Consider the following 27,717-nt stretch of genomic DNA (forward strand, 5'->3'; position numbering starts at 1 on the left):
CATTGCCACATTACCTTCCAAAGAATTTTAAACCATTTATACTTCCCCCAGTAATCTGTAAATGTATACTAACCCTCCCCTCACCTTAACACCATAAAGCAGACTTTAAAATTGTGAATCTGTTAGGTGAAAAATGCTCTCTTTGATGTGTTATGAGTGAGACTGAGCATCATTTTGGATGTCGGCATGCTGTTGTTTTTGTTCTTTTCTGTGGATTGTGTATTTCATTTGGTCATTCCATTTCCCACTTCTACAGTTGGTCATTTCTTTAAAGATTTGCAGGGATTATTTGCTTATTAAAGAAGCTAATTTTGTTTCTGACATGTTTTACAAATATCTCCTCCAGTTAGTCATTTGTCTTTTAAAGGTTTTATGATAGTTGCCATATATGCTTAATTTTAATGAATGGTGAAACAGGTGATAATCTTTCTTAATATTAAAGCACACACTTGCCATATTACGGTAATGGTCCAGTACAAGTTGGTGAACATGAAATTTGTTGTATCTTCAGTAAACAGAGATTCCCTATTAACCCATTATCTTTAGCAGAGAAAAAGATCAGATCCTTCAGAAGGTTATTTATTTTTAAATCAATGCAGAAACCAAAAGTGTTTCCTGATTTATCACAAATCTTAACCTGATTTTACCAATTAACTGAGCTTTTAAAAATCCTTCTGTACAGGGCCGCAGTGGAGACACAGACATAGAGAACAGGCTTGTGGACACGGGCAGGACAGGGTGGGATGAATGGAGAGAGGAGCAGGAAAACATATACACTACGATATGTAAAATAGAGAGCCAGTGGGATTTGCTGTGTGACTCAAGGATTTCAAACTGGTGCTCTGTGACAACCTAGAGGGGTGGGATAGAGTAGGAGGTGGGAAGGAGCTTCAAGAAGGATGGGACATATGTATGCCTCTGGCTGATTCATGTTGATAGTATGGCAGAGACCAGCACAATATTGTAAAACAGTTATCCTTCAATTAAAAATAAATTTTAAAAAAGATCCTACAGTTTTTAAAGGGAAAATCCTTCTGAAATATCTTTACATTTGAGTCATTTTATTTTTTCTTGGATTATTAGTAGCTTCAAAATTAAGGCCTTTTTAAATGACCTTTGTATATTTAATTTGTATACCTATTTGCGATCAGTGCAAAGAAATAGAGGAAAAGAACAGAATGGGAAAGACTAGAGATCTCTTCAAAAAAATTAGAGATACCAAGGGAACATTTCATGCAAAGATGGGCTTGATAAAGGACAGAAATGATATGGACCTAACAGAAGCAGAAGATATTAATAAGAGGTGGCAAGAATACACGGAAGAACTGTACGAAAAAGATCTTCACGACCCAGATAATCATGATGATGTGATCACTAATCTAGAGCCAGACATCTTGGAATGTGAAGTCAAGTGGGCCTTAGAAAGCATCACTATGAACAAAGCTAGTGGAGGTGATGGAATTGCAGTTGAGCTGTTTCAAATCCTGAAAGATGATGCTATGAAAGTGCTGCACTCAATATGGACTGGTTGGATCTCCTTGCAGTCCAAGGGACTCTCAAGAGTCTTCTCCAACACCACAGTTCAACAACATCAGTTCTTCGGTGCTCAGCCTTCTTCACAGTCCAACTCTCACATCCATACATGACCACAGGAGAAACCATAGCCTTGACTAGACGGACCTTAGTCGGCAAAGTAATGTCTCTGCTTTTCAATATGCTATCTAGGTTGGTCGTAACTTGAGAACCCCATGAACAGTATGAAAAGTTATGCCATAGTGGAATGTTAATGGTGGTTATAATACCTAAGCTTGTTAGACCTTATAGGCACATTTTCAGGTGTAATATGGCATGGGCCGAGGAAAATCTAAAGGTAGTAAACAAGGCTGGCTATCATCTGAGAAAATACTCAGATGAACCAGTAAGTCTCATTTCTAAGCTTATGCCTTCTTTGAGGGGCGAGAGAAAGAAAGCAAGGTTATAGTATGTAACATTAGATGTAGATGTTACATACTAGGATGAAATAGGTAACATTAGGCAAACCAGAAACTTCTTCTGCAACTGTAAGGAGTGAGAGGGTATCTTTGAAAGGAGTTTGGGAATGCTGGTCTATTTGACCATTATATTCTAATATTAAGTTACTTAATCTTTGCCTCAACTCTTGTCACACATTCAGTTGATACAAAGCCTGTCAGCCATGTGTAGGTGAGGTAAAACAAGAAGGGTCAAATTGCTTCTTCTGTTATCCACCAAATGTATATTGTATGATAATGTGTTGCCCATCCCACAGCAAACCTCTTAGTCCTACTTATGAAGGCATAGGGCTTCCCAGATGGCGCTAGTGGTAAAGAACCTGCCTGCCAGTGCAGGAGACATGAGAGACTCAGGCTCTGTCCCTGGGTGAGGAAGATTCCCTGGAGGAGGGCATGGCAACCCATTCCAGTATTCTTGCGTGGAGAATCCCATGGACAAAGGAGCCTGGCAGGCTGTGGTCCATAGGGTTACAGAGAGTTGGAATGACTGAAGTGACTTAGTACGTGTGAGGATACTGACTGAACTCAAGTCTCCCTGGGTTTTCAAAATATTTTTCTTGAGAATTTCTTTAATATCAGATCCCCTGTTCTTCTCTGAAATCTTCCAGCAGCATCTTGGTAACACTTCCTTTCTAAAATTCCTTATCCCTGGCTTTACCTGATGGCAGTATAGTGGATGGCAGACCTCATTTCCCCCTTTTGTACCTGCAGGTAACAGTGCTGCTGTGTTCTTTTCTCTCTCTCATTGTCATTGGGGGAAAGAGGCTTCAGATGCCCATTCTGACTTGAATCTTGTGAAATGTCCTGGTTCTTAGTGTTTAAATTTTAATTTTCTAATGGCTGATGGAGGCATTGTATTGAACTAGACCTTCCTATTAAATTAATCAGAACGTCCTATTTCCTTTTAAATAGTTCTTAAACGTTCCCTTTTAAATAGTCCTTAAATTGGATTTTACCCTCCGCTGCTATTCTCGTCCAGCCTTACTCTAGATTAAATATAGAAAGTATTTGGTAGACAGTATTTGAGGTTATTTGAAAAGCCTTATATTTTCACTGATAACAGGAAAGCAGGGACTGATAATTTGCCATGTAGATGACACACTAAGTCCTATGACTTTTAAGCACGTCTGTGGTCACTGGTTTCTCATCTCGTTCATGTTAACAGGTGTCCCAGGGTATGATTTGAGAATGGCTATGAGGGGAAACATGAGGTGCTGTGGAAGCACCCCAGAGGGATACGTAAATGAAACTTAGGGTTGGAGGTGGCCACAGGGAACTTCTACAAGGAAATGTGATACCTCATCTAAAGGATGGGTAGGAGTTAGAAGACGGATGGGAAGAGTATTCCAGGTAGGTGATAGAGAGCTTGGCATGTCTGAAGAATTTAAATGTGTGTGGAGGGATCATATCTTGAGTGACCAGAGGCAGTGAAGTGATGGGAGTGGCTCGGCTCTGGCAGGTTCAGTGTGCAGAATTAGGAGAAGGAAGCCTCTCACAGAAGAGCCCTGAATGGACCATGCAGAATCTTCAAATTAGTGTACTTTTCACCCTGGAAGTATTGTGGAAGTCTTCACTTTGTGTTTTTCCCTGGAAGCACTGTGTTTATTTTGTGCTGTTGTTTTTTGGGCGTTTACCTGGGAACCTTTGTCACATCGTGGCTAGGGAATAATGTGCCTTGAGATGCCACCTGCAGTGCGAGGGACTATTTCATCCCTTTCCAACTGGGAAGAGTTAGAAGGAAGTTAGGGAATGAAGAGATGATAGGGTATGGGCAAGGAATTGGTGGACCTATGTGCCAGACACAGTGCTGACACCTGGTATTGTTGTAGCCACGCGTTCCGGGAAACAAACTCACTCAGGACAGTGCAGATAGTGGAGTGCAGTTTATTACACCAGCGGGCCCAAGGCAGAGTCTCCTCTTAGCCAAAGACCCTGACTAGTCTTTGTGAAAACTTTATATACCCCTTGTAGCTCAGTTGGTAAAGAATCTGCCTGCAATTTGGGAGACCTGGGTTCGATCTCTGGGTCGGGAAGATCCCCTGGAGAAGGAAATGGCAACCCACTCCAGTATCCTTGCCTGAAAAATCTCATGGACAGGGGAGCCTGGTGGCTGCAGTCCATGGGGTCGCAAAGAGTCGGGCACAACTGAGCGACTAACACTCACTTACTATATACCCCAAGTGTATTCGGTTCCCTGAAACTAGTCTGAACAAAGGAAAAAGAAAGATACAATCAAAGTTAAGCCATGATTCATGCCTTAAGCCTAGGTAGTTAACAGTGGACAATTATCGATAGGCTTGTGTTTATACCCCAATAAGCATAATAGAATGTATGATTCTATTCGGTTACACATATAATTAGGGTATTCTTTTAGGCGATGGAGAGCCCTGGGGATCTTCCTTCCTGGGGCCTGGTTTTCCAGTTGGTTAGTGATACTGGGCATATAGCTCAAAGTCCGTAGTCCAGCCCAAGATGGAGTCCTGCTTTCAAGATAGAGCCTGTTCTGTTTCCTCTTTCAGTATCATCTTGAATGGTTGAGAGTTGTAGATTTGTTTGAAGAGAATGCTTATTGTTTCTGAGGCAGGAGACAGTTCTTTGGAAGAAAAAAAAGTTTGTTCATTCAGAAGTCACCACCAAAATAGGAAAAATCCACCAGGAAATTCTAGTTCTTAATACTTAAAAAAAAATCAGTGCCAAACTTAAATGTAACTTCCTGTATGACTTTTACGTACTGCTCTGACCCACTGTTAATGTCATTCAGAACTCCTGTCAGACCTAGCACAATACAGGGTCTTGCTGAATTAGGAGTTGCTCTGAATTATTTTATCTCAGATTAGAAACCTTCTGAGAAAGAATTACCACTAGTCCTGCCTGCTCCCGTGGATGCAAAGTACTCACTAAATAATTTCTGCTTTATTGGCTATGCCAAAGCCTTTGACTGTGTGGATCATAATACACTGGGAAATTCTGAAAGAGATGGGAATACCAGACCACCTGACCTGCCTCTTGAGAAACCTGTATGCAGGTCAGGAAGCAACAGTTAGAACTGGACATGGAACAACAGACTGGTTCCAAATAGGAAAAGGAGTACGTCAAGGCTGTATATTGTCACCCTGCTTATTTAACTTATATGCAGAGTACATCATGAGAAACGCTGGGCTGGAAGAAACACAAGCTGGAATCAAGATTGCTAGGAGAAAATATCAATCACCTCAGATATGCAGAAGACACCACCCTTATGGCAGAAAGTGAAGAGGAGCTAAAAAGCCTCTTGATGAAAGTGAAAGAGGAGAGTGAAAAAGTTGGCTTAAAGCTCAACATTCAGAAAATGAAGATCATGGCATCCGGTCCCATCACTTCATGGGAAATAGATTGGGAAACAGTGGAAACAGTGTCAGACTTTATTTTGGGGGGCTCCCAAATCACTGCAGTTGGTGACTGCAGCCATGAAATTAAAAGACGCTGACTCCTTGGAAGAAAAGTTATGACCAACGTGGATAGCATATTCAAAAGCAGAGACATTACTTTGCCAACTAAGGTCCGTCTAGTCAAGGCTATGGTTTTTCCAGTGGTCATGTATGGATGTGAGAGTAGGACTGTGAAGAAGGCTGAGCTTGAAGAATTGATGCTTTTGAACTGTGGTGTTGGAGAAGACTCTTGAGAGTCCCTTGGACTGCAAGGAGATCCAACCAGTCCATTCTGAAGGAGGTCAACCCTGGGATTTCTTTGGAAGGAATGATGCTAAAGCTGAAACTCCAGTACTTTGGCCACCTCATGCGAAGAGTTGACTCATTGGGAAAGATTCTGATGCTGGGAGAGATTGGGGGCAGGAGGAGAAGGGGACGACCGAAGATGAGGTGGCTGGATGGCATCACTGACTCAATGGACGTGAGTCTGAGTGAACTCTGGGAGTTGGTGGTGAACAGGGAGGCCTGGTGTGCTGCGATTCATGGGGTCGCAAAGAGTTGGACACGATTGAGCGACTGAACTGAACTGAACTGAACTGAAAGAAATAAAAGCAGGAGGACGGTGATGTGGCTTCCTCATGCTTCTCTTGAAAATGGGTTTTGAAAGCCCTTTTACAGTCTCAACCAAAACCGAGTTGCTTAGAGGCAGTCGCAGCTAATAACCTTTGCCTTTCATCTGATATTTACTTGTTGAGGAGATTTATGTTGAAACCCAAACATGCCTTATCTTTTTCTTAGAATGCCTTTGTCACTGCTTAGCAGGGGCATACATATCAAAACTGAGTGAGCCCAGGTGGTCTCTCTACTTACTGGGATAGTCTCTCAGTTAGGTGGGAGCCAAGAATTTACTTAAATTCACTGGGCAACTTTACTTTGGTCTAGCCAAAACTAGAAACAAAAGATCATAACAGCTTTAATCTCAAAGAGAAGATGTTATTTTACAGGTTCATCAGGCTTAAGTTTGTAAATGTGTGTACTCACCTCTATTTTATTTTAAATGATTGTAACTATAAACTTGCTGTTTGGACTGGTTCTTTGTTTTTGTTTTCTTTTTTTTTTTCTTTTTAAAAGGATGCTTTGATTTAAAAGATGATCTATCTAGCATAACCTAAAAACGTCAGTAAATAACTGCTTCTGAACTGCGGCCCGGCCCCCCCCCCCCAATTAATGAGGCATAAGTCTCTATTTCCTAAAGTAACAAGAAAGACAAATTAATTTTTAGGATAGTATGACAAAGGATTAACAGATTCGTGTTGTGTGTTGCATCTTAAACTGAATTTTGCTGTGTGAATGTAATTCCCTCAAAAGTCAAGTTTAACAATTTGCTTTTATATAACTTTCTAAGTAAATCCTTCTACCCAAATTGAGGACATTTCTGACATTCAATGGTTGCAAGTAATTAGGTGCTCGTGAGGTCATTGAACTCAACCTTTGAGTTTCAGATAACATGTTTTCTGAAATAAATGATCTGTTAGAAACATCCCCCCTACCCAAAACATAGCTAGGTATAATGACAGATTGTACTAGGTTTACTTCTAAGTGAGTGCTTGAGTTTCTAAGAAATGTGCTGAGATTTTCCTGATTTAAGCATTAATTATGAGGTCAGTTTGTGTGTGTGTGTGTGTGTGTGTGTGTGTGTGTTTTAATTTTAGCCACCTTTGCCTTAGATCCTTATATTTTGATCTTTGAGGTTGTCAGTAACTAATTATGCTTGTCAAGTTCTTTTCTGACTGTTCCCCATGAATAAATCACAGTTCATTCCTAAAGGTAGAAGAAATTCTCATACTTCCTCAGTTTTTGTTGAGATTTTTTTCTTAAACCCATTAATATCAGTGAATTACTTAATTTTATTGACAGTACAGGTAGAGAAAAGATTTGGAATGTGACCCTGACTAGATTTGATAGGGACCATATCAATGTATTGGTTGTATTTCAACTTTTAATGTTTTGTCTCCTCCTCTCTTTTGCTACATAACCTATATCCTTAAATATTCCTTCTCTTTTTTCCTAATAGTCCAGAGATGGAGACAGAGGGACAAGTATCATTGTCCACATTCAACAGATGGGGGATAAGAGAGAAATTGAGTAACAAATGTTAAAAGGCACTCAGAAAGTGTATAACTACATCTTGGCTCTTCATCTGCTATACTGACTTAGGTAGATGGTATATCTATATCAGAATGCCTTGAGGGCACCCATCGCTAGAGGAACACTGGGTTAAGTTCCTTTGTCCATTTGTATCTCTTCTGTAATTACTACATGCTTTACAGAATGAGCCACATTTGTTGACTGGGCATTTTGTAAGGAAAAGCTTTTAATATATTTCATAGTTTAACCTGATGTCTTAGAAGGTATTTCTAAGCACATGGCTAGCCAGCTCTACCTGGGATGACTACCTTTGTCCCTTTTCTTTCAACTACCATCAGTTTTGCTTAGAATGTTCCCCAAGCAGATGTCCACGCAGCCCCCTGCCCTCTTAAGAAACGCTGATTTATATAGCATTATACTCTCTCAGAGTGGCCAGTATGTTCTTTTCTATGCAATACAGTTGCATTAAGCTTAGCCTAGACTTATTAAGTAATCTTACAAAGCATTCTTATTTGGCCTATATGATATATAGTATTAACTGAAGTAGTCTTAGAAAGCACTCTTCTATTTGAGCTGCATAAAATACATTATTAACTCCTATCCATCATGATACATCTCCGTTTTAAAACTTATTGTTTCACATTTTGTGCCAGATGCTGCCTTTCACATTTTGACATTGCTCATATCTTAAGAGTTCATCAAAATCCGATATTACCTTTTCTTGCCTTCAGTTCAAGGAGAACTGGTTCATTAATGAAATTGTTGTATGCTGAACCTTGAATTAAAATATACATTTAATTTTTCTAGCAGAACTTTAAGCGAAAGTCTTGCCTTTTGGCTTCTCTTGTTTTGGCAAAACTCCCTCAGTTTCCATCATGAAATAATATGGAGCCTAAGAGTTGTAAAATTAGGGTTTTATGAACAAAGCCACATGGTGCTCTCCTCACCCCAATGTATATCCCAACTTGGGGCTTAAAAAATTGATTTTTCAATGTTGATTTGAACTTTGTTATTGACTGCCATTAAGTTTTCTTATAAATTACTGCAATGTGCATCTCTTTCCTTGGTTTCCAGGCTGGACGTAAAGAAAGAAGTGATGCACTCAATTCTGCAATAGATAAAATGACCAAGAAGACCAGGGACCTGCGTAGGCAGGTAAGCTGAGAGAAGTGCTGATTGCTTTCCCAAGTTCTTGGATTTGTTATTTTGGTTAAAATTCCAATAAATACTGGACCCGTATGCTTTCTTGAATTAAAGGATGACTTTTCACAGGAAATTTGACTGTTTTGTTGCTAATAAGCTTCTATTAAATGGCTACTAAAATCTCTTGGGGACCTGGAGTAATACAGTCCCACTGGAATGGACTGAATAAATTATGCTATAAAAATGATGCTCAGGTGAGAAAATTAACTTAAAATGACTTGGGGACTCAGAAAATACCTTGAAGGATCTTGTGATATTAACTTACAAACAGTAGAGATAGAAATTGAAATTACGTATTTGACTTGCCCCTTTCTTATTTTGACTCTTGGCGAAGATGTGTTTCCAGTACAGATATGCTGAGTATAGAGTTATTTGGGGCTCTGAGTTTTCGGAATTTGTACGTACAGACATCTTTCTCTTCATTTGATGTTAAAGAATCTCATTAACATTTGGGAGAAAATTGAGTATTAGTCTTTAAAAAAAAATAGGATTGAATTTGTAAAGCAACATTAAGACTTAAAAAGAAGTTGTAATTGTAATACAAACAATTTCCAGACTTAGTGGAGAAATATTTTATTGTTCATGTCTGATATAAAGCAGAATTAAAGATAGAATGCAGCTACCCATCACCTTTTGGTAAAGTAATATCACACATGGTTATAAAGGTAACTTTTCAGTTTTAAGGTTCATAGTGTGCTAACCTTGTTCAGAAAGTGCTAACACCCTCTCCCTTCTCATTTTTATTTAGCCAATTGGGCCAATTATATTCCAAGGCTATGTGTTAATTCAACCTAGAGCTCATATCTGTTTAGTTTTGTTTTTTATTACTCCTTTAAGATAGAAGCTTTAGTTTTGTAATTCCCAACAAAAAGGGGTTTTATTTTGAAAACTGAGATTTTGTTGCTGAAATGCTTTAACTGTAGCATAAGCTATTATCTCTGCAGTTGTGTTTCCTGTGTTGCAGATTATATAACTGCATGGCTTACATGAGGGGTTCTCATATAAGTGCAGCCAAACTGTCATGAATTTCCATTAGATTTAAAAGTGCAAGAGAAGAAAGCAATCTAGCTTTTTGGTAGAAACAAAATCAAATTTTTACAATTTAATTATTAGCTCCGCAAAGCTGTCATGGACCATGTTTCAGATTCATTTCTGGAAACCAACGTTCCACTTTTAGTATTGATTGAGGCTGCGAAGAATGGAAATGAGAAAGAAGTTAAAGAATATGCCCAAGTTTTCCGTGAACATGCCAACAAATTAATTGAGGTAAGTGTTAGGCGTTTTATTAACTATGGATAACTTGGTGGAGTGTGGTGATTTTTAACCATATTATTGAATCAGCTGAAGAATTTAGGGACTCATGCTATTTATAATATGTGTAAGACAAAAGTCTTTTTCATAATTACTTAAACATCTATCCCAAACTACCATTTTGCTAAGTTTATGTTAATTATGTACCTGATTAAATAAAAATAGTCCCTATTCCTGGAATCTTAACATTTCCACTTAGTGTTAATGCAGATACAGATAGATCATGACATGCTTAATCTCAGAAGACACTGTAGAAAAGAGTGGCTAGAAGCTGGAGTTTAGAAGTCATATCGCCTGGGCTTGCATCTTGGCAAGTTACTGAATCCCTATGAATTCCATTTCTTATCCATAAAATGAGAATATACTAATGATGCCTATCTAGATATTATTTTGAGATTTAAGAGATGATGTGTGTCAAGTGCTTAACCCTTTGCCTGAGAACAGCCTCCACTCCATCACCCTTTTTTGAAACTAAAGAAATTGGGAACTCCCTGGCCTTTCAGTGGTTAACACTTTACACTTCACTGCCAACGGCGCAGGTTCAATCCCTGGTTGGGAACTAAGGCCCCACAAGCCATGCGACACAGCCGCCACCTCCTGGCCCTAAAGAAAGAAACAGCCCTAACATGCTACTAATTAGATATGTTTGAATAGTAGAAATCTGTATGTTAGTGTTGGTTTGTTAAGGTGACAAGAAGAAAGAGTAAGTTCCTATTTAGTTTCCAGATAAGTTAGGCTTGCTCCTACCTTTTGATTACTGAAATTATATTACTGTTTAATTGATTAATTATTACTATATTTCAAAAATTTGACACATAGTAAGTATATGGCAAGTTATTTTATTTTGTAACCCGAATGTAAAATACCTAATACTTGGAAGAGATATTCTAAAGACCATTTGGTAAGTTGGTCATTATGTAACAACAGAAAATGAGCCTTTTATGTAAAATGTGTTTCTTGTACACTTGGATTTATAGTGATATTAGGCCAGGTTAATACTGTAAAATAGTCTAAGGAAAGCATCAGTTATTACATTAAACATGTTACTAATTTTACATCTAGTTTTCTTTGAACATTGATCATTATCCTTAACTGAATTAATTATCTACAAAATATGTAGGTCAGTCTTCTATTCAAGTTAATGATTCTGGCATTTGGTCCAAAGGCTTGCAGTTTGTGTCTCCATTAAGCATAATCTTTTCACATAGTTGTATGACTGCATGAGATATAACCTCCAAATATACAAAGATTGTCTTCAGGAAGCCAGCCTCCCATAAGTAGCCTGCATCTCAGAAAGTGTGCCCGTGAGATAGGAAGTAAGGACGCTGCCAGCCCACAGCCTAGGGTAAAAGGCTACTGTAGTGGCATGGGAAAGGGCATCTGAAAGGGTGTGGCAGGCTGAACCTTCAGGGCAGTCCTGGTCTGTTCTTCACCTGGAGGAAGGTCACTTTTTAAGGACTTGCTCTACAATCCTCATCCTCTCCATCCAGCAGAACTGACACTTGCTGAGCACCTGCTGTGTACCATGTATGGATGCAATATATGCAAAGACAGTGTACATTCCTCATTTTTCAGGTAAGGAAACTGAGACTTAGGGAGGTTAAGTAACTTACATCCCTCTTACAATGAAGGCTGTGCCACTCGGGCTCTCTGGTGTAGTGGACAGCCTCATGCCCAGGAAGAAGCACTAGGTGGACCTGGTGGCTTTGCAGACCTTACTCTAGGAACTTTGTCCTTGCTCATACTTTTTATTTCATTCTGTACTAACCAGGCGCCCAATAGCGTTCAGAGTTTGATATTCCCTGTCACAGCTCACTTCTGACTTTTTTCTCACCTCTCTCCCCTCTCAGTGACCTCCACTCCCATCATCCCCCACACATAATAATATATGTATATTAAAAGACACACGGCTTTTCATTGCTTGAGGCGTAACCAAAGGCCTTATAGTACCATTCTGCAAACATTTAAATTACCTTATGGTAATAGAGGTACTAAGATAAATAATTGCATGTGTGCATAAAAACAAAATGAATTTTTAAAGTGTTTCTTATAGAAGCCTCATATTCCTGATTCAAAGAGTAACTTGATTCTTCAATGACAGGCCTTCTCCTCCCCACACTAGTATTTTTGTATTATAATGAAACATTGAATTAGTGAGAGACTTGTTTTAAGCAAAGGTAAAATACTTCATTGTGATTGTTTTGTTAATCTCCTACCATCTTCCTTTCTTTCTATTAATTTCCCATCTTGAGTGGAAAAAATGTCTGCAGCCAGCTTTGGTTATAGGGCCATTTGCTGTTTTTTCCTGAGGGTTTGGAGGAAGTGAGAGTGCTAAATGAAAGTTGGGAAGGGCTGGTGTTGATAGGCCTCTGGCAGGAAAGGAAGAGCTCAGATTCTGCAGCCGCTGAGAATTCTGCCAGATTCTTTTGTTCTAAAATAATACAGTTCTGCCACTAACTACTTGGAATTAGGATAGACTCCACAGGTAAAGGGCATAAAGCCCAGTAAGATTGCGCTCATTGTAGATGCCAGCTGCAAATTAGGGGGTCCCTATCCCACCTGTACTTCGGACCCAACTGTGTATAAATTCAAGGGTTCCCATGACCAACTCACTCTCTGTTCACAAGACTGCCCTCATTACAAATGCCAGTTGCAAGTTTGGGGGCCCCCTGTCCACCCAATCTTCGGATCAGCCAGCTACAAATTTGGAGGATTCCTTTGGCCCACTTCAGGTTCAATAATTTGATAGAACAGCTCATAAAACCCAGGAGAGTGTTGTCCTTATGACTCCCATTTTAACGTAAAGGATGCAAATCAGGACCGTCCAGATGGAGAGACACAGGGTGAAGGATGGGAAAGCCTCAGAGACAGTGTTTCCTGTTTTCTCTCAATGGATCACCCTCCTGGCACATAGCTGGTTCAGCCGGGAAGCTCCACTGAGTTTCATTGTCCAAACATTTTATTGAGATTTTATTTTGTAGGTGTGATTGATAGAATCCCTTCCTCCCCTATATCTAGGTTTTTCCTGCAAGCCTCAGTCCTCTAATCGCATGGTTGACATTGGCCTCCTCTTCCTGAGTTGTCTCATTAGTCTAACATATGTAGTGGCTCACCTCGAGTTGCCTCATTAGCATAAGTGATGAGTAGCAAAGACAGTCTTAAAATCTCCGAAGAATTCAGAAGTAATCCAGTGCAAAGACCACACCGTGTGTGTTTGTACACACACAACACCCCCCCATCTTGAAGGTACATGGAGTATATGGTTTTCAGCTAGCTTGCTACCCAGCCATAAACACCACACAGAATAAGTGAGACAGGGCAGATTTGTGTGCTGCAGCTTTATGCCGATCCTGTTTGTGGCCAGTTACCTGGTGATTTACCACTTGTCTTATCTGGTGTTCCTTGCATTGTTTTACTTTTCGCTGAATGTTTGCCCTTATGGAGCCTAGTTTTCTGCTTGAGTTCATCTCTTCTCTGTGAAGTAAGAGGTCCTTTCTCATAGAAGTATTGATTGTCCCTCTGGTGTGTAAATCCCTTTCTGTTTAATACCCATGCGTTGACACTTAACCTTTCTTAGACTCCTTCAGCAGTGGGAGACTCCCTTTTTCCAGAGGCATCACATTCCACTGGTGGACTCTGGTTGTAGGAATGGGGGGCTGCAGTCGTCTTCTCTGGAACTACACCGTCCATCTTTTTATTGTTGTGCACAAGTGAATTGAAAGGAGCTATAAGTGTAAAATACATACCTGATTTCAAAGATATGACATGGAAAAAATGTACTTAAAAGATATCAGATTAACTTTTTAATTGACTATATGTTAAAATGTATTATTTTGAGTTTAAATATTTTTTCTAATCTCACCTCTTACTGTGGCTCACACTGTATTTCTGTTGGACAGCACTAGTCTGGATGATTTCCTCAGGCCTTTGAGAGGCTCTCTTCATTCTGCCTCTTCTCTGAATGCTCTCTACTAAAGTGCCAGCCCTTGTCAAACACTTGCTCCACTGGTGGGTGGATGGATGGAGTCAGACTGCCAAAGCTGCCATTGGGCAGTGACCTCACAGTTAGCCAGCTCCAGGGTTTGCCTTCAGAGGTGCTGCTGCTCAGGTCCATCTTCTCAGTTCTGGTCATTGTGGGGGCAGTTGAGTTTTTTTTGACTCTCTGTTTTGACAGTCATCCAGAATAAACTTCTAAGATGCACTGTAGTGTTCTATCTGTCAGGACAGATGCTGGCTTTACTGTTAGTATTATTGACAACACCTTCCAAACTTGTCGTTTCTTTTTTTAAAAATAAGCATATCTTTTCTCCTTTTATCCAATCTGATGGTTATAAAATACTGTCTGAGACAAGGCATAGGATAGAACCTTTCAGATTGCCACTAGAAATCATTGTGTTGATTGTACAATTCTTTGCATATAGTTTACTGCTCAATCAGTTACAGATTCCTTAATTTTTGTCCCCCCAATAAAATAATGTAAAAAGGTTATGCCTTTATTTGGGATGTCATGTAAAGTTGCTATGAATGTATTCATGGTTTCTGAGTAGTATTAGGGATAGCATTCACTGAGAAATGGGAACCTTTTATGGTGCCTTCTCTGTACACCACATTTTGAAAATATGAGATTCAGTTCAGTTCAGTCGCTCAGTCGTGTCCGACTCTTTGCGACCCCATGAATTGCAGCACGCCAGGCCTCCCTGTCCATCACCAACTCCCAGAGTTCACTCAGACTCACGTCATCGAGTCGGTGATGCCATCCAGCCATCTCATCCTCTGTCGTCCCCTTCTCCTCCTGCCCCCAATCCCTCCCAGCATCAGAGTCTTTTCCAGTGAATCAACTCTTTGCATGAGGTGGCCAAAGTACTGGAGTTTCAGCTTTAGCATCATTCCTTCCAAAGAACACCCAGGGCTGATCTCCTTCAAAATGGACTGGTTGGATCTCCTTGCAGTCCAAGGGACTCTCAAGAGTCTTCTCCAACACCACAGTTCAAAAGCATCAATCCTTTGGCGCCCAGCTTTCTTCACAGTCCAACTCTCACGTCCATACATGACCACTAGAAAAATCACAGCCTTGACTAGATGGACCTTTGTAGGCAAAGTAATGTCTCTGCTTTTGAATATGCTATCTAGGTTGGTCATAACTTTTCTTCCAAGAAGTAAGTGTCTTTTAATTTCATGGCTGCAATCACCATCTGCAGTGATTTTGGAGCCCCCCCCCCCCCAAAATAAAGTCTGACACTGTTTCCACTGTTTCCCAATCTATTTCCCATGAAGTGATGGGACCGGATGCCATGATCTTTGTTTTCTGAATGTTGAGCTTTAAGCCAGCTTTTTCACTCTCTTCTTTCACTTTCATCAAGAGGCTTTTTAGCTCCTCTTCACTTTCTGCCATAAGGGTGGTGTCATCTGCACATCGGAGGTTATTGATATTTCTCCCAGCAATCTTGATTCCAGCTTGTGCTTCTTCCAGCCCAGCGATTCTCATGAGGTACTCTGCATAGAAGTTAAATAAGCCCAGTGACAATATACAGCCTTGACGTACTCCTTTTCCTATTTGGAACCAGTCTGTTGTTCCATGTCCAGTTCTAACTGTTGCTTCCTGACCTGCATACAGGTTTCTCAAGAGGCAGGTCAGGTAGTCTGGTATTTCCATCTCTTTCAGAATTTTCCAGTTTATTGTGATCCACACAGTCAAAGGCTTTGGCATAGTAAGTAAAGCAGAAATAGATGTTTTTCTGGAACTCTCTTGCTTTTTCAGTGATCCAGTGTGAGATTAGTTTGAAGAATAAAAATCATATACTGACTATTAAGATTTTAGGAGCAGAAGTGAATTTCTCCAGCCCCTCTGTGTGGACATAGTGTTGGAAGGTTGTGTGGTGCCTGCTGCCTACCAGATCTTTATTAAATGACTGTGATTTTACTGGAAAAAGCTAATAACAGTGTTTGCTGTGTGACTGCCCTTATTTTCTCAGGGTCTGACTAAGACCTCTGACGCCTCACTACAGTTGTCAGTGGGATCTGTTAGCTCCACACATGGTGAAGGGTACATAGAGGTTGTGTGTCTCAAGGCCAGTGAGTAGGGGAGCAGGAGCTAAGGGTCAGTATTAATGAGCTGGTGACCCTTCTCGCCACCATTTTCTTCTGTTCTGGAACATAGCACTGAGGGCTTGTCTTTCATCTGTTTATGAAAGGGCATAGCTATGCTTCATAATAACAGTAACGCCTTTTCTACCTGATTTTCTCCCATATCAAGTTAATGATTTCTTTATGTTGCTTGTCAGTTTAGTGTATTGAGGTGAAAATTTTGTTTTCTGTCAGAAATATTAACCTTTTTGTCATTAGTGCAATATCCATGTATCATTTTTAATTGCCTCATTCTTTGCCTACATCCTTTGCTGTGAGCAGCATAATAACTAAAGAGGAATCAGTTTTCCTTTTTTAATTTTGCTGTCTTGTGGGTCCTTTTTCAGTTTCACAAATTGAGAGTGAAATAGGAAAAATACAGTTCATGAAATCTTGCCTATAAAAACTATCATTTAGTATCCCTTTCCCCTCAGTCCCAGACATTGTATTAAAACAGGCTTCTTATTATAATGAACTTGCTATAATAAGATAGTATTTCATTCATTGTCTTGTGAATTAAGAGCCAAAAAGTAAATATAATTGGTACAATTTTGAGCTGGATTATCATTATTTGCTTTGCCACTCCCCCAGTGCACCCCACCCCCTACCCCAGGTCCAGGTATTTCCCATTTTCTGGGACTTCATAGGGTATGGGTTTATTGGCTTGAAATGTGTGTTTTAACTGCAAATTGAGTGATCTGCATTGTAACTTTTATTCTAAGGTGTACTGATAATACGCAGGAAAGTAACCTTGAAGAAGCCTCTGTAAGGAGCATTTGAATTAAACAATGACCTTATACAATCTACCTGTGATATCTTGGATATTTTCTCAGTATCTCTGTGCAATACTGTAGGCTGAAATTCTTGCAAATGGCAAATCAAATGAAGCTTCAATTTTCTAGTACTGTAAGATGTTTGCATGAAAGCAGTGAAGTATTCTTGGGGGAGAATGCTGACCTTGAAATTAGGAAGAACTTCCTAAGCATATTGAACTTGATTTTCTCACATTTTCAAGGGTGTGCAATTTCAGATAATGGGGTGTGTAAGACAAAAGTGTCTTGCATGTACTATTTTAACACCTTAACCCGAAACAAGCTTTTTTGGCTCAATTTAACCACCTACTCAAATTTTGGGATGGTCAGGTGAAGGTGATGGATGCATTTTGTTCTTAAGAAGCATTGAGAATCTTTTCTCTTAGAGCCTTTGTAGGAACGATTAAGGAAGCGCTCTGCTTCAGAAAAGAGTGTAATCCTGTTGATGGACTAGTGTTTAGACAGGCACCATTCCTAGCTTTACTGACTGATTATTCAGGAGATTAGACAGAAATAGGGAACTTGTTCAAGTGGTCCATATAGTAACACGTAAATGGAAATGATGACAGTTTCATCTGAGTGGTTATCTATACATGAAAAGCTTTTTAAAAGTATCAAATAACAAGACTGTCTAAAATAGTTTATGATGTTTTAGTAAATTCACAGTTTCTAATCCTGTTACTGGAGATCCTTATATTTATATCCTGCCTCTACTTAAAATTTGATTTGGTATGGCTCATTTTGAACAAAAACATAAGATAAGGCAGATGTTGAAAATCATGATGCAGATGAGAAGTGTATAATTGCCATGCTTGTGTTTCGTTGTGGCATTGCACTTCCTGGTAGCATGGAGGAAAGGAAGAAACACAATTGGTTGTCTAGTTTTTGTCTTTAGAATGGAGGAAGTATACCCACTTTCATGGGAAATAAGCCTATTGGAAAAATGCAAAAAAAAAAAAATCCTAATGTGGCACTTTCACATAAGGGACAGTGAATGAGTTAATAGATAGGGCCCTCAATATTTTAGTAATAAATGTAGTGGCAGGTACCATGCATTTTTTCCCCTCCTTGTACATTCCCTCTAAAAAGGCAAGGTCATAACATTCAGTTGACGCCAAGTTGAGTCCAACCGTCTGTTCTTTGTTGAGGGGCTAACCCAGCACTTGTCCTTCAGCCTCCCTATGAAAATATTAGGGGAACTAAGGAACTGTGAGTTCAGTGCTTTCTCCTGATCACCCCAGTGTAGCTTGCTTTCTTTTTAAAAATAATGTTCAACCCTTCTGTTTCTTTGTGCTTTAAATGTGTCCTGTAAATAGCATAAGTTTAGTTATTGTTACTCAGGTTCACAGGGTTTTTTGTTGTTGCTGTTGTTCATTACGGAGTTTTGTTCACTGAAGTGTGGGATGACATGTGGATTCATTCTTATCACTGCATTTGTATTCTCTTTCCTTTTAACCCACTGCTTTCATCCCTCCTCTATTTCTGACTCTGTTTTTCTCTTTTGGATTGGTTGAGTCCTCACTTCTTCCTATTTTTTCACCCCCTCTTGTTTGGAAATCATACCCTCTGTTTTACTAGTAGCAACTCTAGATATTTTTAAGCATGTATGTTTAACTCAGAGGTTGAGGTTAGTCAGTATCTTTTTCTCCTTCTGAAACAATATGAGAATCTTAGAATGCTTTAACTGTAGTTATTCTCTAACTTAAATATTCTTGTACAGTATTTCATTTCTCTAATTTTTAGCCCCATGAGTTAGACACCATTGGTGTTTCTTTAATAACTTATTTCAACTTTGCATAAATTTTACTCGATACCCTATTTTCATTGCTTTTCATTTCTTCTTGGACATTAAACCTTACGGGATTGTTTCCTTTTTCCTGAAGCTTCTTTGTATGAAACGCCTTTAGTTGAGGCAGGAAAGATCTGTCTGGAATAAGTGCTCTGAGATTGTTTTTGGTTTCATTTTGTCTTAATTTTTTATTTTGCCTTAATTCTTGACAAAGTACAGTAGTTTATTGGACGTATAATCCTAGGAGGATTTCTGCTCCACTGGCCTCTTCAGAGATTTGAAGATATTATTACCCTGTCTCTGGCTTCCATTGTTGCTGTTCAGAAAGCAACAGGCAGTCTCACTGAGCTTTCTTTGTAGATAATTTGTTTTTACTTTCTGGCTGTTTTTAAAATCATCTTGGCTTTGTTCTAAAGCTTTACTTCAGTGTATCAGAGTGTAGATTTCTTCTTTATTTACTCTGCTTAGAATCTGTCTTCCCAAATCTGAAAATTGTTTCATCATCACCTACCTCTTTGAGTATGGCCTCTTCCCCATTCTCCCTGTATTCCCTCCTGAAATCCTCACAGTTAAATAGTAGACAGTCTGAATTTATCTTGCATGTCTCTTAATTTATGGATTCTGTGTCATGAAAATGTCTTGGCTTTCCTGAATAATTTCTTCAGTTTGACGTTCCAGATTAATAATTCTCTTCTCAGCAGTGTCTTGTCAGTATTATTTTAAATTTCTAGAAATGGTAGTCATTATTACTTTTCTCTTGAAATTCTATTTTCTTCTCAAATCTGCCTAGTTATTTTTGAGTGTATTTTTCCTTTTCTATATTTTGTATACTTTGTTATTTCTGTTAATGTAAAAAAACATTTTTTAATACTCCACTTTTGATCATTTGATTATTTGCAGTCATGGATCTGATTACACCGTTCTTTTGCTTACTTTTGCCCAAGATCCCTATTTCCTTGTATGAAAGTGAAAGTAAAAGTTGTTCAGTCGTGTCTGACTCTTCCCACTCGGTGGACTATACATTCTGTGGAATTCTGCAGACAAGAATACTGCAGTGGGTCGCATTTCCCTTCTTCAGGAGATCTTCCCAACCCAGGGATTGAACCCAGGTCTCCCTCATTGCAGGCGGATTCTTTACCAGCTGAATTTGGTGGGTTCACATTTCTGGTATTCACATGTGGGAGTTCTTTGAGGCCTGGGTTTAGATTACCTTCTATCACCAAAAATTTCCATTTATATTTACTTCTGGCAGTTGCTTATAGATACTAATACATGATTGAGGTATAATTTATAGACCATAAAATTTACCCATTTTAAGTGTACAATTCAATTGTTTTTACTAATTTTATGTAACTGTGCAGTCATCATCATAGTCCAGTTTGGAGCTTTTCTGTCACCCATGTGTGCTTCACTTTTGGGTAAGCTATCTTATTCCTCCTAATAAGACTGTCAAAAGACCCTTTCCTGGAAATTGGAAAGTTAGAAGCTTAACCTCTGTTCCATCATCATTACTTCTGTGGGCTTGGAAATGATTGTTAAAAACTTCTTGTGTGGTTCTGATATTTATGTGATGTGCAATTGGGACTTCTCTCTTCCTATATGACAAGTTTAGAAAAGTTGATTTTATTATTACTTTGGATTTTTTTTGAGAGTACAGATAGCTTAACCATTTTAAAAGAAGAAATCTCAGGTGGTAGCTAGACCTAAAACTATGTAGCAAGTGATGGAGGTTTTGAGCTTCAACTTTATGACCTGCTACTCGGGTTGTGGGGTCATTACTTAGACTTAAAAGCTTCCTGTTTCACAGTTCTTCTCACTTGTTTCACCTCCACAACAGGTATAGACTACTGTGAGAGTAGGTCATTAATTTATTACTAAGAACAAAAAGAAATCTCTTTTCTTCCCGTGAAGGTTCCAGTTTTAAGGGGCAGTGGGAAGCAACTTGTGTTTGACTTAAATTTTAAATTTATTTGAAGTCATCAACACATGTATAACAGGAAAATCTGTCATAATGATATAGTTTTTCTGCCTTATAACTTTGCTTAATAACTTTTATTTGAATAAAGTTCTGGAGCTTTCTTCAGTGTCTAAAAGTTGTCTTTTCTGTCACGTACAGATGTCATATTTGTTGATTTTACACAGCCTGGCTGTGATATTTTTTTCCATACAGCACAGATTATTATTAAAACCAGCAAAAGCCCAGGGCTGTTTTTTTGGGTAGTTGAAGGTTTTCTGAAATGTGCTTGTCTACACGGTCCACACTTGAATGGAACAGGCACAGGTAGTGCAGAAGCAGCGTCACAATTTCAAAGGTGGGAGTCATGGTGTCAGTCTTAGCCTACCTCTTAGATTAGCGGGAATCAAAGACATTTAAATTATTAATACATTAAGTTACTGTGGTTGCAAAGATACAAGACCGTTTATTCCCAGAGCAAATTAGAGACTCATCACTCTCCAAAGTCTTAGCTCTGTTCGGTTCTCTATGGAAGTCAGCTGCTTTGAGTGTTTTTAATTCAAACTTTAGAAACTTCTTCAGTCTAGTTAGCTGCTATCCAAATTTCTAGAGCCCCACAAAGAAATTATTTAGGAAGCCCCTTCCATTATACCCAGCTTTCGTGGCAGTCAAGCCTGGCGCTAGTATATGAATTTAGCTTCGAAGAGAGCTGTGGTTGAGCTGTTGCATTTGCACATTTGTCATGGTTAGAAGTGAGTAGCTCTGTCCCTGGAGGGTGAATTGAAGCTCATTCATCTGGAGAAGACTGTCAGTGACAGGCGCCTGCTTCCTCCTCCCAGGGCAGGCGGGGTGGCCTCCTGAAACAGGCAGTGTACTCTTGTAGAACATTGCTGCTTCAGCGGTACATCAGAAACACTTTAATGTTTTTAAAATAAAGAATAAGTCTTCCATAACTTTTGTTTTGTTAGGATTTGTGTCGGAAAACAGGAATGATGGTATACAGAATTCAGCCATTTCAGCTTTAGATAATACTTACTGTACTCTTTTTGTTTCTTAACTTAAATATTTTTTTCTGAGTTTTACAGATTTATAAAATTGGGAGAATATGAAATTGTGTGGTGGCCATAGAGCTGAAGGCAGAAACAGTGACAGACCTTGCTGAATCTAACATTTGACTGGCCTCCTAAAATGTTGGGCATGGAGCGGGACCAGGCGTCTTTGTTAGTCCCAAATTGCTAATTCAGTCGTCAGCCTCCAATTTTATATTTGGTTTCAAAATGCCTTCTTAAGGCAGTGAAGCAATAGAAGCTATGGTTTCACAAACACTTCTAATTAAAGCTTTCTCCTTCAGTAGAGTACCATAAAATGTATATTTGAGGAATAATGTTTGTAAAAGTTTCATGTCATATTTTGCAGTGCTTTAAACCAAACAAATAGAAATCAACAATCAGCTCTGTAGGTTGTCGTCATGAATAGAAGTGCCTCTTTCCTCAGGTCCAGTTGACACTGGAAAGTGGAATTGGAACCTTCAGGGCGTGTAAATGTTACTACTTTATGTGATTTTGAAGGCCCCTACACATTAAAATCTGAGTTAATTTTCTTTTTCCATACATTTTTGTGTTTAAATTGCATGTTCTTTTGGGTCTCCTTACGATTAAGCATTGCAGGATTCTAGTTATGATAGTTAGCAGTCTTGCAGAAAGCTGATAATCCCGAACTGTAACACTGCAAACAACAGTAATGGTATATAATTTTTCTTGTGCCTTTATGTGTTTAACTTGGGTGGGGCAGTGAAAATCAAGGGTTATTGCAATTTCCCTTGTTTACTCTGGCATTTTAAGTTCTCAGACTATGCTTCTGATACTCAATTGCCTATGCGTCTATCATTCATAACTCAGTTTGCAACTAGGGAGAAGGTATCTCTTAGCACCATGTATTCAGTTGGTCCTTGGTATTGCTAACAGAATTGGCAAACCTGTTTATTTAGAAACGTGGATAAGTGATTACGGCCCTAGCAGCCACTACAGAGCAACATTCTCAGCACAGCCAGAGCTTCAGCAGAAGAAATATGACACAACTTGGAAAGATTGTCTCTGGCTACACGAGTAGTGTCATTGAGGCAGTTGGATGGGAAGGTAAAGATTTTAGTTCAAATGAAGTAGCATCATTCAGGAAAGAGTCCAGCTGTCAGTGCTTTTAAGAAACCAGTTGAAGGACAGTTTAGTTATTAACTATGGGATATCATCTCTGTTTCTTTTTCCATTTCTTATGAGGATGGCCTTACATCCATCTCAATGTGTTAATGCTATTCTTTTTTTATTTGAAAAGTAGCCTTGCGTTCAGATAAAACTCATCTTGACTTTTAAGTATCCATTCACCTGTCAAATGAGAACAGCAACTTAGAATTTCAATTTCCTTCCTTCAGGAATAGCTGCAGAATACATTTTTATTGTAGTTGAGGGTACCAGTGACTCTCTAGTGCCTCGGTTCCTTAGCTTTCCTCACATCACTGCCCACACCAGCAGACCCTTGTTCTGAGGTTACTGTTCAGGCAGGTTAGAGCCCATGGAAAACTGGTGAGTTACAAGCCCTAGGATCTTTCAGGGTTCTGCCACCAGCTTAAAATGTGACGTGTTAGGAGTCTGTTTAATTTCCTTAGCACAGAGCTGAAAAATTTGTCCTCATAAGCAGGTAATCAGTCTGTGAGAAATAAAACACCTTTGGTGCTCTTTTCATTTGTTCTCTAAAGGTCAGGGATGGGGTAGATGTACATTTGTTTTCCTTTGCAGTCAAAAGAGAAGAATCTTCAAAGATCTTTTTTATCTTTTCTTCTAGGTGGCCAACTTGGCTTGTTCCATCTCAAACAATGAAGAAGGTGTAAAGCTTGTTCGAATGTCTGCAAGCCAGCTAGAAGCCCTCTGTCCTCAGGTAAAGTACAACCAGCAGTGTTTAAGCTATCACCAAATTGGATTTGGGTTATTAAAGTGGAAATGAATTTTATTTTATTAGTTTCATTTTTAGGATCTTAGATAGAAGCCTTGAGGACAAAATACTGATCCACAGTCCATGTAGAGAAATGTATGTTTAACTTCCAGTGATATTTCCTTAAGGCGTCATGTGTTACTGTCTCCTTGCCCTTCATTTGAAATGTATAGCCTTTTTCACTGCTGGCAAATGGAGGGCAGGCAGTGGCCATTCCTGAGAGCCTTTCTAAGAGAGGGCCACCTGCAACATGTGTTAGTCCTGGCATCAGGATTGTTAACCCCATGAGCCTGAAAGGATAACTGCTGCCCACCCACACTCCATCTTTATGCCGTGTTTGGATCTTGTTTGAGGGCATGAGATTCAAGAACTAGAAGCCTTAATCTGCTTTGTCCTGAAGTACCCTTATGATACAGATATTAATAATTATTTCAGCCAGCTATTGGTAAAACTTGAGAACTTTTCTCCATTTCTAATGGCATATTGTAAGGCTGGTGATTAGGCTAGGTTAAGCATCTGGGGCCTTAGAAAGAATCTGAAGCACGCAGAAGAATGCTTGTTTTGTTAAATGTTAGATGAGCGGCTCTCTCCCGTGAGGTGTGCTGATCCTGTTTGTGTGGCTTGCTACTCCGTGCCCCTCAGAGGGCTTTCTGAGTAGTGTCAGCTCTGTTTTGGTGAAGAGGTTGCTTCTCCAGTTTCTGAGGCAGAGAATGGTCATGGGCATACTCTGAAGATTTATATTAAACCTCTTTCTAAATGTCCTGCCAAATGACGTGACCACAAATAAAGAGGAATAAACCAAGGGATCTGGAGTATAAGAGATCATAGGAATGAAGTTTCTGTTATGCCTCCACCAGCTTTAAGATACACCGTAACCATTACTTTGGCTCTTTCATATGCATGATTCCTGAACAAAATAAGTGAAGACTGATGATTAATCTGGGATCCTGACTGGTACGCAGGTTAATTAGAGCATTTTTTCTCATTCTCAACCATGTGGGTTAGTTTGCAAATGAAAGTTGCTTCCTCTGGGTGTTAGTGTGTTGGGTCAGCTATGGATCCGCATGATCTGATCAACGTTTCTTCAGCTTTAACCCAGTCATTAAGTCTGTTACTGGCCAGTCAGTAGCTGTACAGATAATAAGCACATTGAATTTAATCACGTCCAGAAAGTTCATGGATGATCAAGTTGTATGAAATAAATTTAGAGCAGGTTTTAAAGATTTGGCATTCTTTTCTCAGGCTTGCCATATTACCCTATCAGTGCTTTATTTTTAATGCCTTTGGTTCTCCATTTGATTTTGAAATGCTTGAACAGCGACAGTGCTTTCTCATATCGGCTGAAACAGATGGTAACATACGCTGATCACACCTACTAAGAGTATTTATATAAATGAACTTAAAGCCTTGAAAAAGAGAGTCTAGTAGATTCTAATGAGAGTGATGGTGTGCATAAGTCACGTTTGGCTGGGACTTGTTGCCCAGGCTTTATGTTGAATCAGAAAGCACCTTTTCTCCCTCTTTTTTGTAGTTCATTTCTCCTACTAGAACAGACCTCAGGATAATATCCAGATGATTCCTGGTATTAGGTATAGAAAGAAAAGAAAGTGATTCACTCAGTCATGTCTGACTCTTTGCAACCCCATGGACTGTAGCCTACCAGGTTCCTCCATCCATGGAATTTTTCAGGCAAGAGTACTGGAGTGCCATTAGTTGCCATTAGGTATATTTCCTCGATAAAAAGGTGTTAATTTGATGTGATTATTCTCCCAGATTCCTTCCTAGGCTCCTTTATCCTGGTTCGCAAACAGGGCTGGGCAAATTCAGTGACAACAAATACAGCAGACATTGCAGGCATGGTAATGACAAACTGGATAGCAGGTGCCATTTCTAAATGAGGTAACTGTGACTCCATTCCAGCCCATTATTGCTAGATTCTTTCATTATTTGTAAAGAGAAGTCAGCAATTCAAGTTTTTGATAAGTCCCAATTTTAAAGGATTGGTAACTAAAATTTTGAAATTCTTTGAGGAGGATAAAACAAATTTCTCGGAGCTGCATCTCACCTACCATGGCCTATGTGTTTCATACTTGAAGGACCTCTCCTTTAAGGTGGCTAATGGCTGTCCCTCTCTTCAGCCTGGTATGGGCAGTGATGTCAGGCATCACTGGCTTGTTTGATAAACCCCAGGCAAGCTAATCTCCTGTACAATGTCACGAACCTCAGTCCACAGTTCATCAGGCACTCTATCTATCAGATCTAGTCCCTTAAATCTATTTCTCACTTCCACTGTAAAATCATAAGGGATTTGATTTAGGTCATACCTGAGTGGTCTAGTGGTTTTCCCTACTTTTCTTCAATTTAAGTCTGCATTTGGCAATAAGGAGCTCATGATCTGAGCCACAGTCAGCTCCCGGTCTTGTTTTTGCTGACTGTATAGAGCTTCTCCATCTTTGGCTGCAAAGAATATAATCAGTCTGATTTCAGTGTTGACCATCTGGTGATGTCCACGTGTAAAAAAGCAAAATGGCTGTCTGGGGAGGCCTTATAAATAGCTGTGAAAAGAAGAGAAGTGGAAAGCAAAGGAGAAAAGGAAAGATAGGAGCATCTGAATGCAGAGTTCCAAAGAATAGCAAGAAGAGATAAGAAAGCCTTCCTCAGCGATCAGTGCAAGGAAATAGAGGCAAACAACAGAATGGGAAGGACTAGAGATCTCTTCAAGAAAATTAGAGATACCAAGGGAACATTTCATGCAAAGATGGGCTCGATAAAGGACAGAAATGGTATGGACCTAACAGAAGCAGAAGATATCAAGAAGAGGTGGCAGGAATACACAGAAGAACTGTACAAAAAAGATCTTCACGATCAAGATAATCACGATGGTGTGATCACTCACCTAGAGCCAGACATCCTGGAATGGGAAGTCAAGTGGGCCTTAGGAAGCAGCACTACGAACAAAGCTAGTGGAGGTGATGGAATCAAAGTTGAGCTATTTCAAATCCTGAAAGATGATGCTGTGAAAGTGCTGCACTCAATATGCCAGCAAGTTTGGAAAACTCAGCAGTGGCCACAGGACTGGAAAAGGTCAGTTTTCATTCCAATTCCAAAGAAAGGCAATGCAAAAGAATGCTCAAACTACCGCACAATTGCACTCGTCTCACATGCTAGTAAAGTAATGCTCAAAATTCTCCAAGACAGGCTTCAGCAATACATGAATCATGAACTTCCAGATGTTCAAGCTGGTTTTAGAAAAGGCAGAGGAACCAGAGATCAAATTGCCCAACATGTGCTGGATCATGGAAAAAGCAAGAGAGTTCCAGTAAAACATCTATTTCTGCTTTCTTGACTATGCCAAAGTGTTTGACTGTGTGGATCACAATAAACTGTGGAAAATTCTGAAAGAGAAGGGAATACCAGACCATGTGACCTGCCTCTTGAGAAACCTATATGCAGGTCAGGAAGCAGCAGTTAGAACTGGACATGGAACAACAGGCTGGTTCCAAATAGGAAAAGGAGTACGTCAAGGCTGTATATTGTCACCGGGCTTATTTAACTTCTATGCAGAGTACATCATGAGAAACGCTGAGCTGGAAGAAGCACAAGCTGGAATCAAGATTGCCAGGAGAAATATCAATAACCTCCGATATGCAGATGACACCACCCTTATGGCAGAAAGTGAAGAGGAACTAAAAAGCCTCTTGATGAAAGTGAAAGAGGAGAGTGAAAAAGTTGGCTTAAAGCTCAACATTCAGAAAACAAAGATCATGGCATCTGGTCCCATCACTTCATGGGAAATAGATTGGGAAACAGTGGAAACAGTGTCAGACTTTATTTTTTTGGGCTCCAAAATCACTGCAGATGGTGATTGCAGCCATGAAATTAAAAGACACTTACTCCTTGGAAGAAAAGTTATGACCAACCTAGATAGTATATTCAAAAGCAGAGACGTTACTTTGCC

At 39.4% G+C, this 27,717-nt stretch overlaps 1 protein-coding gene across 1 annotated transcript in view; it reads left to right on the forward strand.

Annotated features, from left to right (window-relative positions):
- The window catches only part of CTNNA1 (catenin alpha 1), a 179,781-nt gene that overhangs the window by 116,258 nt on the left and 35,806 nt on the right, over positions 1-27,717 (forward strand). Inside the window, exons 8-10 of the mRNA XM_052643775.1 lie at positions 8,660-8,740; positions 9,902-10,054; positions 23,613-23,705. Of these exons, the coding sequence (XP_052499735.1) occupies positions 8,660-8,740; positions 9,902-10,054; positions 23,613-23,705 (327 nt within the window). The remainder of the gene's footprint in view (positions 1-8,659; positions 8,741-9,901; positions 10,055-23,612; positions 23,706-27,717) is intronic.

This window comes from Budorcas taxicolor, chromosome 7 (genome assembly GCF_023091745.1).
Source record: "Budorcas taxicolor isolate Tak-1 chromosome 7, Takin1.1, whole genome shotgun sequence".
NCBI lineage: Eukaryota > Metazoa > Chordata > Mammalia > Artiodactyla > Bovidae > Budorcas > Budorcas taxicolor.